Below are 12129 nucleotides of genomic sequence, written 5' to 3' on the forward strand. Positions count from 1 at the left end.
TATGCTAATCTGCTGCAACACAGACCCAGGGTCTGACCCATGCCTCCAAAGCTGCAGACTTAACTGAAAACAGCTTAGTAAGTGCTCCTGTCTCTAGCACCCAGATACCCAGCTCCCAATGGGATCCAACCCCCAAATAAATCCATTTTACTCTGTATAAAGCTTATACAGGGTAAAGTCATAAATTGTCTGCCCTCTGTAACACTGACAGAGAGATATGCACAGCTGTTTGCTCCACCAGTTATTAATTACTTACTCTGGGTTAATTAATAAGCAAAAGTGATTTTATTAAGTATAAAAAGTAGGATTTAAGTGGTTCCAAGTAATAACAGACAGAACAAAGTAAGTTACCAAGCAAAATAAAACAAAACACGCAAGTCTAAGCCTAATACATTAAGAAACTGATTACAGGTGAAATATCACCCCCAGAGATGTTCCAATAAGCTTCTTTCACAGACTGGACTCCTTCCTAGTCTGGGTCCAGCACTCACTCATACCCCCATAGTTACTGACCTTTGTTCCAGTTTTTTTCAGGCATCTCTTGGGGGTGGAGAGCCAGCTGAAGACCAAATGGAGAGGCTTCCAGGGCCTTTTATATTCTCTCTCTTGTGGGCGGAAACCTCTTTGTTCTTCTGTGCAAAGTCACAGCAACAAGATGGAGTTTATAGCCACCTGGGCAAGTCATATGTCCATGAATGATTCAGCTTTTTGCAGGCGGATGCCATTGTTTGCATGTTAGTCTGAATGTTCCCAGGAAAGCTCAGATGTGGATTGGCATCTCCCAAAGTCCATTGTCAGTTAAGTGTTCCTTGATTGGGCACTTACTGAGAATAGTCCTTTCTCAAGAAGCTGACCAAATGCTTCACTGAGGCTACTTAGAATCAAACACATTGAGATAAAAGTACATAGCCAATATTCATAACTTCAAATACAAAAATGATACACACATACAGACAGCATAATCATAACCAGCAAACTACAACCTTTCCATAGATACCCCCACTTGACCTCCTCTGTACAGGACCTGGTACAACCATAGGACCCTGGTTGCTACAATGATTTATATGGTCACAGTTCATGTCAGTAACATCACAACTTGGATAATGGAGTGGAGAGTATGCTTATAAAATTTGCAGGTGACACCTAGCTGGGAGGGGTTGCAAGTACTTTGGAGTACAGGATTAGACTTCACAATGACCATGATCAATTGGTCTGAAATCAAAAAGATGAAATTCAGTAAAGATAAGTGCAAAGTACTTCACCTAGGAAGGAAAAATCACACGCACAAATACAAAATGAGGAATAACTGGCTCAGCAGTAAGACTTCAGAAATGGATCTGGGGTTATAATGGATCATAAATTGAATATTGGACAACATGATGCAGTTGCAAAAAAGGCTAATATCATTCTGGGGTGTATTAACAGGAGGTATGTAAGACATGGGAGGTGTCTGCTCAGCACTGGTGAGGCCTCAGCTGCAGTACTGTGTCCAGTTTTGGGAAATACACTTTAAGAATGTTGTGGACAAATCGGAGAGAGTCTAGAGGAGAGCAAACAAACAAAAAAAAGGTTTAGAAAAACCCGCTCTATGTGGAAGGGTTAAAAGAACTGGCCATGTTTAGTCTTGAGAAAAGAGAAAGTCAGTCTTCAGATATGTTCAGGGCTGTGATAGAGAGGTCTGATCAATTGTTCTCCATGTTCACAGAAGATAGGACAAGAAGTAATCAGCACTGTAAGGGTAGCTAAGCGTTGGAACAGGCTTCCCTGGGAGGCTGTGGAATGCCCACACTGGAGGTCTTTAGTAACAGGTTGGACAAACACCTGCAAGGGGTGGTCTGGGTTTTACTTGGTCCTGCCTCAGTGGGGGGGGGGGGGGGCTGGATTAGATAACCCCACAAGGTCCCTGCCAGCCCTGTGAGTCCCTGATTCAATCCCTGTTTGAGTGATACAGCTGAAACGCCCCACACCCATGGCCCAGGGGGGAAATTGCCAGTCACCTACTGCGGGATCCACTGACGCACACTCGAAGAAGGAAGAACGGGTACTTACCCTGCAGGAACTGCGGTTCTTGGAGATGTCATTGTCAGCATGGATCCCGACCCACCCTCGCTTTTCGGAGCCCTCGGGAGCATGGGCTTTGAATTGCAAGGGTACAATGGGAGGCTCACAGTGGGCCCTTGTATTGGAGCATGAGCAGGAAGGGGGAACAAGCGCAGGCCCAACAGACACTGTTATTTCAAACACTCTAGTCTCGTGGATGGGGCAGTTGTGTACTTACAATGGGATCCACAGCCTCTCACTGGAGTTCTTTACCCGGCTTTCCCACGTGTGCTTTGACCACTCCCCTCTTCTCTCCACTTAGGACGAAGTCCGTTTCCTCGATGTCCGAGTTTGAAAGCTTGCTCGACTGTTCTCCCTACCTTCCAGGCAAGACCAGCCCTGTGATCGCTGACCACGCGCGAGGCAAGGTGTCCCCAGCCACACAGCTACTGCCTAATGGCATAACAGACCCTGCAGGAGTCCACCCCAAAAACTGTACGTATGTGACTACAGAGCAACCTGCCCCTGAGAGCCTGGCAAAAGAGAAGCTGAACATTTCCTCATGGGATTATTCACGGGCAAGCAACCTCTCTGGGCAGGATCCGGCCCAGAAGCAAATGCAGAGGAGCTACACGGCACCAGACAAGACCGGGATCCGCATCTATTACAGCCCTCCGGTGGTGCGAAGACTGGAGGCGCCGCTAATCCACAATAAGGAGGGGAAGATCATGACTGAGCCGGGCTTCCTGTTCACAATGGCCAAGCCGACAGAGCTGGAGGAATCTGACCGCTCGGAGAATACGTACAGCAGGTGGCTGTGCAACTTCTCCAAGCAGCACCGCGAGCTGCTGGACAGCCGCAGTGCTGACAAGGCTGGGCCTTCTGGCCCCAGGTTCCCAACCTCCCTGCACGATTTTGAGATTTCCGGCAACATGAGCGACGACATGAAAGAGATCACCAACTGCGTGCGGCAGGCCATCCGCTCCAGCTCACTGGAGAGGAAGGTGAAGAGCACCTCCAGTCAGACCACAGGGCTGACAACCGTCGGAACCCAGACCATTCAGATGGTGAGCATCGGCTTGCAGACAGACACGCCCCGGGGAAACCTCCACAGCAAGAGCTGGTCCCCACGCAGCTCCTCCCTGATGTCTGTGCGTAGCAAACAGATTTCTTCGTCTCTGGACAAAGTCCACTCCAGGATCGAACGGCCCTGTTGTTCTCCCAAGTATGGCTCCCCGAAGCTCCAGAGACGGTCTTCCTCCAAGCTCGACAATTCAAAGGACAGAAGCCTGTGGAACCTTCATCAGAGTAAGCAAAATGGGTCGGCCTGGGCTAGGTCGACCACAACCAGAGACAGCCCGGTCCTCAGTAACATCAACGATGGCCTGTCCAGCTTGTTCAATGTTGTGGAGCATTCTGGGAGTACAGAGTCCATCTGGAAACCAGGCTGTCCAGAGAGCAAAGCCAAGCCAGAAGCCCCGAAATACGGCATCGTGCAAGAGTTCTTCAGGAATGTGTGCGGGAGGGCTCAGAGCCCCACTTCTGCCCCAGAGAAGAAAGAATCACCGGGAGATGATGGCACCAAAAAGCAGGATCACTCCCAGCCGCCCACCTGCCATCCATCTGAAAATGTCTCCCGGAGCTTAAACAAGAAACTCCCGAAGCAAAGCAGCAGCGAGGAGCCCAAGGTGTCTTCCCCGAACCAGGGGAGCAAAGATGGGACCCCAAGGGACCTGGACATCACATCTGTGATAGCCAATGAGGTAAGACCATAAGAACGGCCAGACTGGGTCAGACCAATGGTCCATCTAGCCCAGTATCCTGTCTCTGCCAGTGGCCGGTGCCAGATGCTTCAGAGGGAATGAACAGAACAGGGCAATTTATTAAGTGATCCATCCCGTGTCATTCAGGCCCAGCTTCTGGCAGTCGGAGGTTATGGGACACCCAGAGCATGGGGTTGCATCCTTGCCCCTCCTGGCTAATAGCTATTGATGGACATAGCTTCCATGAACTTGTCTTATTCTTTTTTGAGCCCAGCATCCCCTGGCAGCTTTGTTTTTACCCTAGCGAATGACACAGACTTCAGGGCAGAGCTGGCTGACAAAGCAAATGTATTTAGCTTCTGCACCCACCAGAGGAGGTAGCTTCCTCCCCAGCCTGAAGTGCAGCCCCTCTCCACCCTGGGGGCTGGAGGGGTGAGAAGAGTAGACCTGTTCCTGCAGCAGTTGGTGGGTTGGCTGTAGCACTGTCTGCATCTGACAACCAGACACACTCAGGCAGCAGCAGCCCAGGCCTGTGCTGCAGCCTGGAGGGGCCCCACTGGCTCAGCCCTTGGCTTTTCCCATGCAGAGACTGCTCCCCACAGGGGGGCTGGGTACACGCCCTCATTCATGGAGCTGGGTCAAGACACTGGCGGTCTGGGGGACCTCAGCCTGCACTCGCATCAGGGCTTCATGCACTAAAGAGCTGGCTCTCGGGACAGGCACTCTGCCTCTGGGCTTACCCAGTGCCAGCCCCAGGGGGCCCTGGTCCCAGCTGGGTGTTGCTGCAGTATGGCTGATAAGAGCAGTCCCCTCTGCTAGCACTGCACCTAGCCCAAGGAGATCTGTCCTCAAGTGGGTACCAGACTGGTCCCAGCTGCCGCTCCCCTGAGACCCCAGGGCTGCCCAGAGGATTCAGGGGCCCTGGGGCAAAGCAATTTTGGGGGCCCCTTCCATTAAAAAAAAGTTGCAGTACTATAGAATACTATATTCTCGTCGGGGCCCCTGCAGGGCCTGGGGCAAATTGCCCCACTTGCCTCTCCCTCTCCCCCCACCCCCCACCTCCTGGGCAGCCCTGTTTCCACACCTCTAATCCCCCCCTCCTCTTTCTCTTTGCAGGACACAGCATGCGACTGCAGCTCCCAGTCCCTCACCTCCTGCTTCGCCCGGCCCTCCCGCTCAGCTGTGCGGCACTCCCCTTCCAAGTGCAAGCTGCATCCCTCTGACCCCAGCCGGGCGGAGGAGAAGGCAGGGCCTCTGAGTGAGTGAGTGAGGGCAGCGGGGACTGGGCTAAGCCGTGTCTGCTTTCTGCGGTCCTGACGAAAGAGCACGCTTCCCGCCTGTGCCAGCTCCACCGCAGCCTGCGGGACCTGCCAGCCCTGAGAGAGCTGTGCTGGGTCTCAGTGGGCCCCTCACTCTCGCAGAGACACAGGCACATGCACATCTGTCTCCTAACTGTTCCCCAGCTGATGGAGGCGCTTAAGAAGCAGATGCTGCAGGATAGTCGGGAACGGAGGCTTCCGGCATTATGCCTGGACCTGGTTCCAGGGATGGAGGGGAAGTTACTCTGGGTGGGTGTCTCCTGACCCCCAAGAAGTAGCCTGCCAACCTCACTGCTCCTGCAAGGGAAGGATGATTCCAGGAGCGAGGAGGGTGGGGTGGGGAGCTCTGTGCAATTTCCATAGCCCTTCCAGGCTCCTCAGAGACCTGCACTTCAGGGAGATGGACTGTTCCCAGGCAGCCGGCGGGGGGTGGGGGGAATGAAGAGATGGGCCCTGCCTGCCCTGGGATGTGGGAACTGGGAACTACCACCCTGCAGCAGCCTCTGGAAAGCTGGCAAAGCCAAGGCCCCGAGCCTGGGATTCCTTGGGGCCGTGCTGCTGACAAGCGCCCTGGAGAGGAATCAGCAGCAGAAGCGCAGAGAGCAGCTGGGTCAGCGCTCAGAGGAAATGCCCCAGGCATACTGTCACTGCACTTCACAGCCAGGGCTGTGGGCCGGGGGTGTGCCCTGTGGGGCATGCTGTATAATGCTGATTGATGGGTGTGAGGCTCTTTCACTGTGTCGCCTCCCTTGTCATTTTGTCTTCGAGTGGCACTGGCACACCCCTTCACTGACACGGCCCCTCTCCCCTGCACCTGGGGGCTTTGTGCACACCCAGCCCAGGCCCAGGGTGGATTGCCCTGCTGTTGCATCAGCTGATGCCGTGCTAGGCTCACCTGCTGTGCTGGAAGGATGCCAAGGGGAGGATCCTGGGGGCAGGCACAGGGCACGTTCAGGCCCTTCTCCTCACCCAAACAATGTTTAATTCCCCACCCCAGCACCAGAGTGGCCAGTGGCTGAAGCAAGCTGCCCCCCTGGAATGCTCACCGAGCTAGCGTGCTGGCCGAGTGGCTATGGGGCTCCCTTTGTCTCTGGCTCGCCTAGCTGGATCCTGGCTCAGAAGCTGTGCAGCCGCTTGGCCTCTGAAAGCCTGATCTCAGGAGGCACAGCCAAAGGCAGATGGGAACAGGAGAAAATGCAATGCGGGGGTGGGTAGACTGCAGTAGAGAGGGGACCTAGCAGCCTTGCAGAGCCTAGGCCAGTAGGAAGTACAGCACGCATTCTCCCTTCTCCAGGGGGCTGTGCAGGAGCAGAGAGAGAGAGAGAGTGTCTGTATGTGTGAATGAATGTTTGTGTGTTCTCCCTTCCCCTCCTCTCCCCTCCCCTCCGGAGCATTAGGCCGAGAGCACTGAAACCCTGGGGACAAGATGAGCCAGGCCTGTGTTCCCCCGCAGCTGGTCTGAGCAAGGTTCTAACCAAGGTGGCAGCATTTCCCTAGGTTGTGTCCCACCTAGTGTCTGGCAGGTCTCGTTGGACACGGAGGGTCATCTGGGTCTCCTGGTTCTCACTATTTAAGGTATTTGTTCATGGTTTATGATGCAATTCGCAGAGGTCCCCTCAGGGTTATTTGTTTGTGTGTTTGGCCTGATAGCCTGGACCTTGCTGTGGTTGTGTCTGACTGTGCCAGTCGTGGGAGATCGAACGGGGCGGTGTCGGTTGGAGGGGTGTGTGTGTGTGTGTGTGTGTGTCGGTCGGAGGAGGCAGAGGGCAGCAGGGCCACAGCTGGAATTCAATCTGATGTTCCCCAACCATTACCGGGAGCCTGGCTCTGACTCAGTGGCCAAACAGCTCTAAGACCCCTAATTCTGCCCAGGAGCTCATGCTGGCCCCTCAAGGACCCCCGCACTCACTTCTTCCTAGCCCTTCTGCTCCCTTCCTCAGTGTGGGTGCTGCATTCTGGCTCGTGTCCTCCGTTGGGACGGGGATTCCTCCGCACATGCACTGCTGCCTCCAAGGCCAAGCATTTGTGCCTTAGCACGGGTTAGCCACCACAGTAACAAGAGTGGTGCAAGTACCTGGGCCAGGGTAATCCCTGGTGTAGAGAGCCAGGGCTGCCTTTGTCCCAGTGTGATTCTCACCCGAGGCTTAGCACCCAACTTGCTATGGTTGCCCAGCACTAAAAGTTCCAGGACTTAGTGAGCTGTGACAGGGAACAGACTCCATAATATCACTGATACCACTGAGCTATTTGCCCTTCCATTGGGCCTTGTGCACTAGAGGAAGGGGGGGGGGGCATTTGGACTTTGTATTAAAGGTGCAGAAACAGTCTCCAAACTCCTATTCCAGGCAGCTTTATGTGGCACCAGGCAGGCCTGGAGAGCTCTCAGACCAAGCCCTGTTAATGAGCTCTAATTAAATATCCCTGAACCTCTGGTGGTCATAGCAGCAGGTGCTGGGCCAGGCCAGGGCCAGGCTCACTTAGCATCAAAGGCAAGGTTGCTGCGGCTTTCACCAGCTTTGCAGCAGGTTCTGGGGAGGAATCAGCAGAGCAGAATCTGCCGGGCTGGGCCGTGCAGTTTGTGCTGGCAATGCAGGCCACAGCTCGCGGGCAAAACCCAGAGCAGACTGCAGCTGCCATCGGCTTGACTAGGCTGTGCTGCCCAGGGAGCCTGCAGCTCCCAGCATGCCCCGCTCCAGCTGGAGCTGAGCAGGGACTCTGGGGGTCTTGGGCCCCCCTGTTGTACTAAAGGCTAGGGCAGCTTGGGGTCACAGTGCATAGACCTGCATGGCAGCTCTCTGGCCTCCCTCTGCTAAAGCTTCCCAGCTAGTAACATTTGACTCCCACTTTGCCCAGAGCTGAGTGAAGGGCCCGGGGATCAGAGCATGTTCCCTGAGCCCCCTTCAGACACAGCGTTTATTGCACCCTTCTGTGTCTTCTCCCTGGGGCCGTACTGAGCAGCTGCTCCGCCCATGGAGGCAGGGTGGCAGGCAGGGCAGCCCTATGCGCCGTTCCCCTGCTCTCTGCTGCCAGGCGCCTGGATTAACTGCTGGAGCAGCCATCAGGGCTGGGGGGGATTTGCCATCTCTGGCCATTAGTAAACTGAGAGGATTGTGGGTTTTTTCCCAAGAACTCTAGTTCTAACAGGAATTAATGCAGGGAAGAGCTCTGGCCTGTGGTAGGCAGGAGGCCAGTCTAGATGGTCACAACAGTCCCCTCAGGCCTCAGAATCTTAAACATCCCAGCACCTCCCAAGAAACACTTCAAACTGTTTGCTCTATCAGTGCAGGAGACTGCAGTACTGCCATGGAGTGAGCGAGGCAAAGCAATTGAAGGTCTGTAACCCACCTTCTCGTGCTGCATTTAATACTGCAATTAAATCCATCCCTAGGCCTCTAAGCCCTGGTCTGCACGACAGAGACAGATCACAGCGACCTAATTCTGTCAGCATCTACACTAGAATGCAGCTCCCACCAATGTAACTCACCCGCTGTGCTGACAATCAGGGCCAGCTTTAGGAAGTGCGGGGCCCAATTCGAACAGTTTCGACGGGGCCCCAGCAAGGATGACTTAAAAAAAAAAACACACGTAAAAAACAACGTGGGGCTTGTACTCACCAGGCGGTGCTCCAAGTCTTCGGTGCCACTTCAGTGGTGGGTCCTTCACTCACTCCGGGTCTTCGGCGGCACTGAAGGACCCGCCGCCAAAGTGCTGCTGAAGACCCGGAATGAGTGAAGGACCCGCCGCCGAAGTACCGCCGAAGACCCGGAGCGCCGCCGGGTGAGTAAAAATTAAAAAGGCGCCTCTAGCCAGGGAAGGGATTCTCACTGGGTGTGGGGCCCTCTAAGGTGCGGGGCCCGATTCGGGGGAATTGGTGGAATAGGCCTAAAGCCGGCCCTGCTGACAATAACTCCACCTCCGCGAGAGGTAGAGCACTTAGGTCGATGCAGACATTGCGTTGCTGAGATCCTGTTGCTGCCTTTCAGAAGCCTTCCCACAATGCCCTACAATGACAGTTAAATTGGTGCAAGCACTCCTGGTGAGGACACGCACTGACACCACAAGGAGCACAGTGTGGACGTGCAAAGGTGGTTTAATTACTGCGGTGGCTGGACATCGCAACTTCGACTGTGTCTGCACTGCACTCATGGAGCTGTGCTGCTGTAGCGCTTCTGGTGAAGCTCTCCAGCGGCTTAACTCCTGCCTCCGCGAGCAGCAATAGCTGTGTCGGCGGGAGGAGCTCTCCTGCCAACGTAGTGCTGTCCACACCAGCGCGTAGATCAGTGTAACTTACATCACTGGGAGTTTATACTGAAGTAATTTTTAGTGTAGACACCCAATGGTCAACTTAATTTTGTAGCATAGCCTTGCCCTGTCGCGTGTCTCTTGTTGCTTCAGAGTGTGTCCAGGGTGCGTCAGGGCAGGAAATGCTCAATGAGATGGAGTGGGCTGTCCCTCGGGTGCTCTGGGACACATGACCTGCCACAGCAAAGCTCAGGGTCAGCTTGATCTTGGTGCTTGGAAACCACTTCCCCAGTTCAGGTGGTGAGTGAGGGTGTTTACAGCCAGCACAAACTGTCTGGCCCCTTCTTCCCAGGGCTATTAGTTACACTTCAGTAAGCCCCACACTGTGCTCTGCTCATGTCTCCTAGCAGTTAGACAGGCTAAGTTAGAATTCCCCCCCGGGGGGGGGCTCCTCTGCTATTCGGACTGGGCCGTACAGCTCACCTCAGAGCAAGCCAGTAGTGTGGAGCGGGCTGGACCTGGCCCCGCCAGGGGAGGGGGGCTAGTTAAGGGCTGTGGGAGCATGCCCCCCTTCTGCCTTTCAGCACTTGCTGCTTCTGACTGGCACCAACAACCTCTGGAGGCGGGAGACCCTTTTCCTGCCTGTGTTTCCAGCCCTCCCCAAGCCCAGCTGTGCTGGAAGTGGTGTGAGAAAAGCTGACCTCATCAGACATGGATTCCAGCTGCTCCATTATGCTGGTCCCCGGGCCTTGGCAGGGTCCACCCACCCTCGCTGTGCATCAGCCTCCTCTGCAGCCCTGTGCTCGCTGTAAACTCCGTTTCTAGCCCATTTTATCATCATGGCTCCTGGTGCATTTTGATTGACTTCCCTCCCCAGGGTCTCTGAGAACATTGAGAGAGAGAGAGTGTGAGCGCGTGCGCAGAGTGGGGAGTTTTAATTAATTTAGCCTGCAACTGGGAAATCATTTCTTCAACCCACTGCCCTGTCCAGTACTTGTACTGGGGAGCCGTATCTGACAGCATTTTGCTTCAATATTTAAAAAAACAATACAGGCCCCAGAGCTACCCCTAAGCCCTGTTGTATCCCTGAGCAGATATGGGTTGTCCAGGGAGCCCTGGCCTTCTCGCTAACAGCACCTGCTGAATCTATTACTCAGTTTCACAGACTCAGCTGGGACACCTCAGCTCCTTGGGGGGCTGTTTTATTTGCTCATTACAAGTGTCTTGCAAATGTCCCTTCCTTTTGGTTTGACCTATTCTGATGTGCTGCAGGCCCGGGCGGAGCACATGGCAGGGTCAGTTTAAATCAGCACGAACTTTAGAGCTGAAGGAATTTTTAAAAATAATGAAATTAGCTAAAGTGGGAGGGTGGCAGATGAGTTAAAAATACCAATTGGATTATGGGCTTGCAAGTCGTGCAATCCTGCCCAGGAACAGAACTGCTGTTTGGCTGGGAATGGAGTCTCGGGGGAGGGGAGGAAGTGCCAACAAGCCACCCCGTTAATAAAGAGCCAGTGTTTATCAGCTTGGAGCCCTGGAAGGCATCAGCACTTTATTGTGAAGCCCTGGCGCCCAATGCCAGCAGATTTCTGAAGCTAAAAATAAATGCCCATTGCATTAGGTGCTAATGAAGTCCAATTACCGGCCTGCTGCTCTTTGCACTGCTTTGGGATAGAGTACAAACATCCTCCCCATAGAGGATTATGACAGCTAGTGTGGAGAGCACCTGGGCTTGCAGAAGAGCAGGGGGTAGGTGTGTGAGATGCCAGCCAAACCCATGGAGAGGATTCCAGCCAGAAGATGCATCTACCCAGATGTGTAACAGCCGCACAGCCAGGGATGAATCCACCTCTGGGGATGCGGAGAAACTCATGCATTTATCCCTTAAACAGAGGGTCCGTGCAAATGAAGCTGCTGCTTCCTGCCCACCCTGCTCTGCGCTCCGGCAGTGTGTATGCTAGTACCACAGCCTTGTTCTCTGTCAGCAGCCCTGGGCTACACTCTGTGCACCTCTGTTACAGGAGGGGAGTGCAGTGGCCCAGCTGGTTCTGCACAAGTCACCTTACTCTGCCTGGTGACTATGGGTGGGTCTTGTGTCCTTCCACTGGCAGAGCCAGAGAGGGTCCGGGCACGTCCTCACCTGAGAGGAGCAGGAGGCAGAACAGGCAGCTTATTGTCCAATCTTACCAGCAGACAACGAGCTATGGGAGCCTGGTGGTTAGTGCAGCTCTTGCTAGTTCTTGCATGCGTTTGGCAGGCATGGGTGTCTGTTCTGGGAGGGGGCTGGGACAGTGTTGTTAATTGGTCGATAACACCCACTGTAAATACTTCTGTTGGGGTGGGTTTCGCGTTTTCATTGGTAACTAGGGTTTTTTTAAAGAATCTACTTTTTGGAATGTGGTTTCTCATTTTTACAAATGCCTTTTTAATTATTTGTGATACTCGTCGTGTCTGTCCTGTCCTGTAAATAGTAGCGCTGAGCATTTCTGCCATGGGTGGAGGTGATGGGCCATGTGTGACCTAGCGGCTCTGTGGTTGGGAGGGATGGCACTGGGCATGTGCCCAGGGCTCTGTCTTGGCCACCTGATGGCCCACCCCAACGAGCGTGCAAAGAAGCTGGACTTTGCTTCAGCAAAGTCAGTTGAAGGATGCGGGGAGGTAGCTGAGAGAGCAACCCTGAGCCATGGTGTGTGTAATACGCAGCCTTTAAACTTGACACTGTCATCTCCCTGCTTGGAATTTGAAAGAGCAAAATCTCAATATGA

The 12129-nt window shown here is 53.9% G+C and overlaps 1 protein-coding gene across 3 annotated transcripts in view; it reads left to right on the forward strand.

The window, feature by feature from the left end:
• The window catches only part of SOGA1 (suppressor of glucose, autophagy associated 1), a 102357-nt gene extending 93985 nt beyond the window's left edge, over positions 1 to 8372 (forward strand). For all 3 annotated transcript variants that reach the window (XM_039498895.1, XM_039498894.1, XM_039498896.1), the window contains exons 14-15: positions 2363 to 3803; positions 4920 to 8372. In XM_039498895.1, coding sequence (XP_039354829.1) covers positions 2363 to 3803; positions 4920 to 5069 — 1591 coding nt within the window. In that variant the 3' untranslated portion in view covers positions 5070 to 8372. The remainder of the gene's footprint in view (positions 1 to 2362; positions 3804 to 4919) is intronic.
• Positions 8373 to 12129: the final 3757 nt, after the last annotated feature.

This window comes from Mauremys reevesii, linkage group 13 (assembly GCF_016161935.1).
Source record: "Mauremys reevesii isolate NIE-2019 linkage group 13, ASM1616193v1, whole genome shotgun sequence".
NCBI classification, from domain to species: Eukaryota; Metazoa; Chordata; order Testudines; family Geoemydidae; genus Mauremys; species Mauremys reevesii.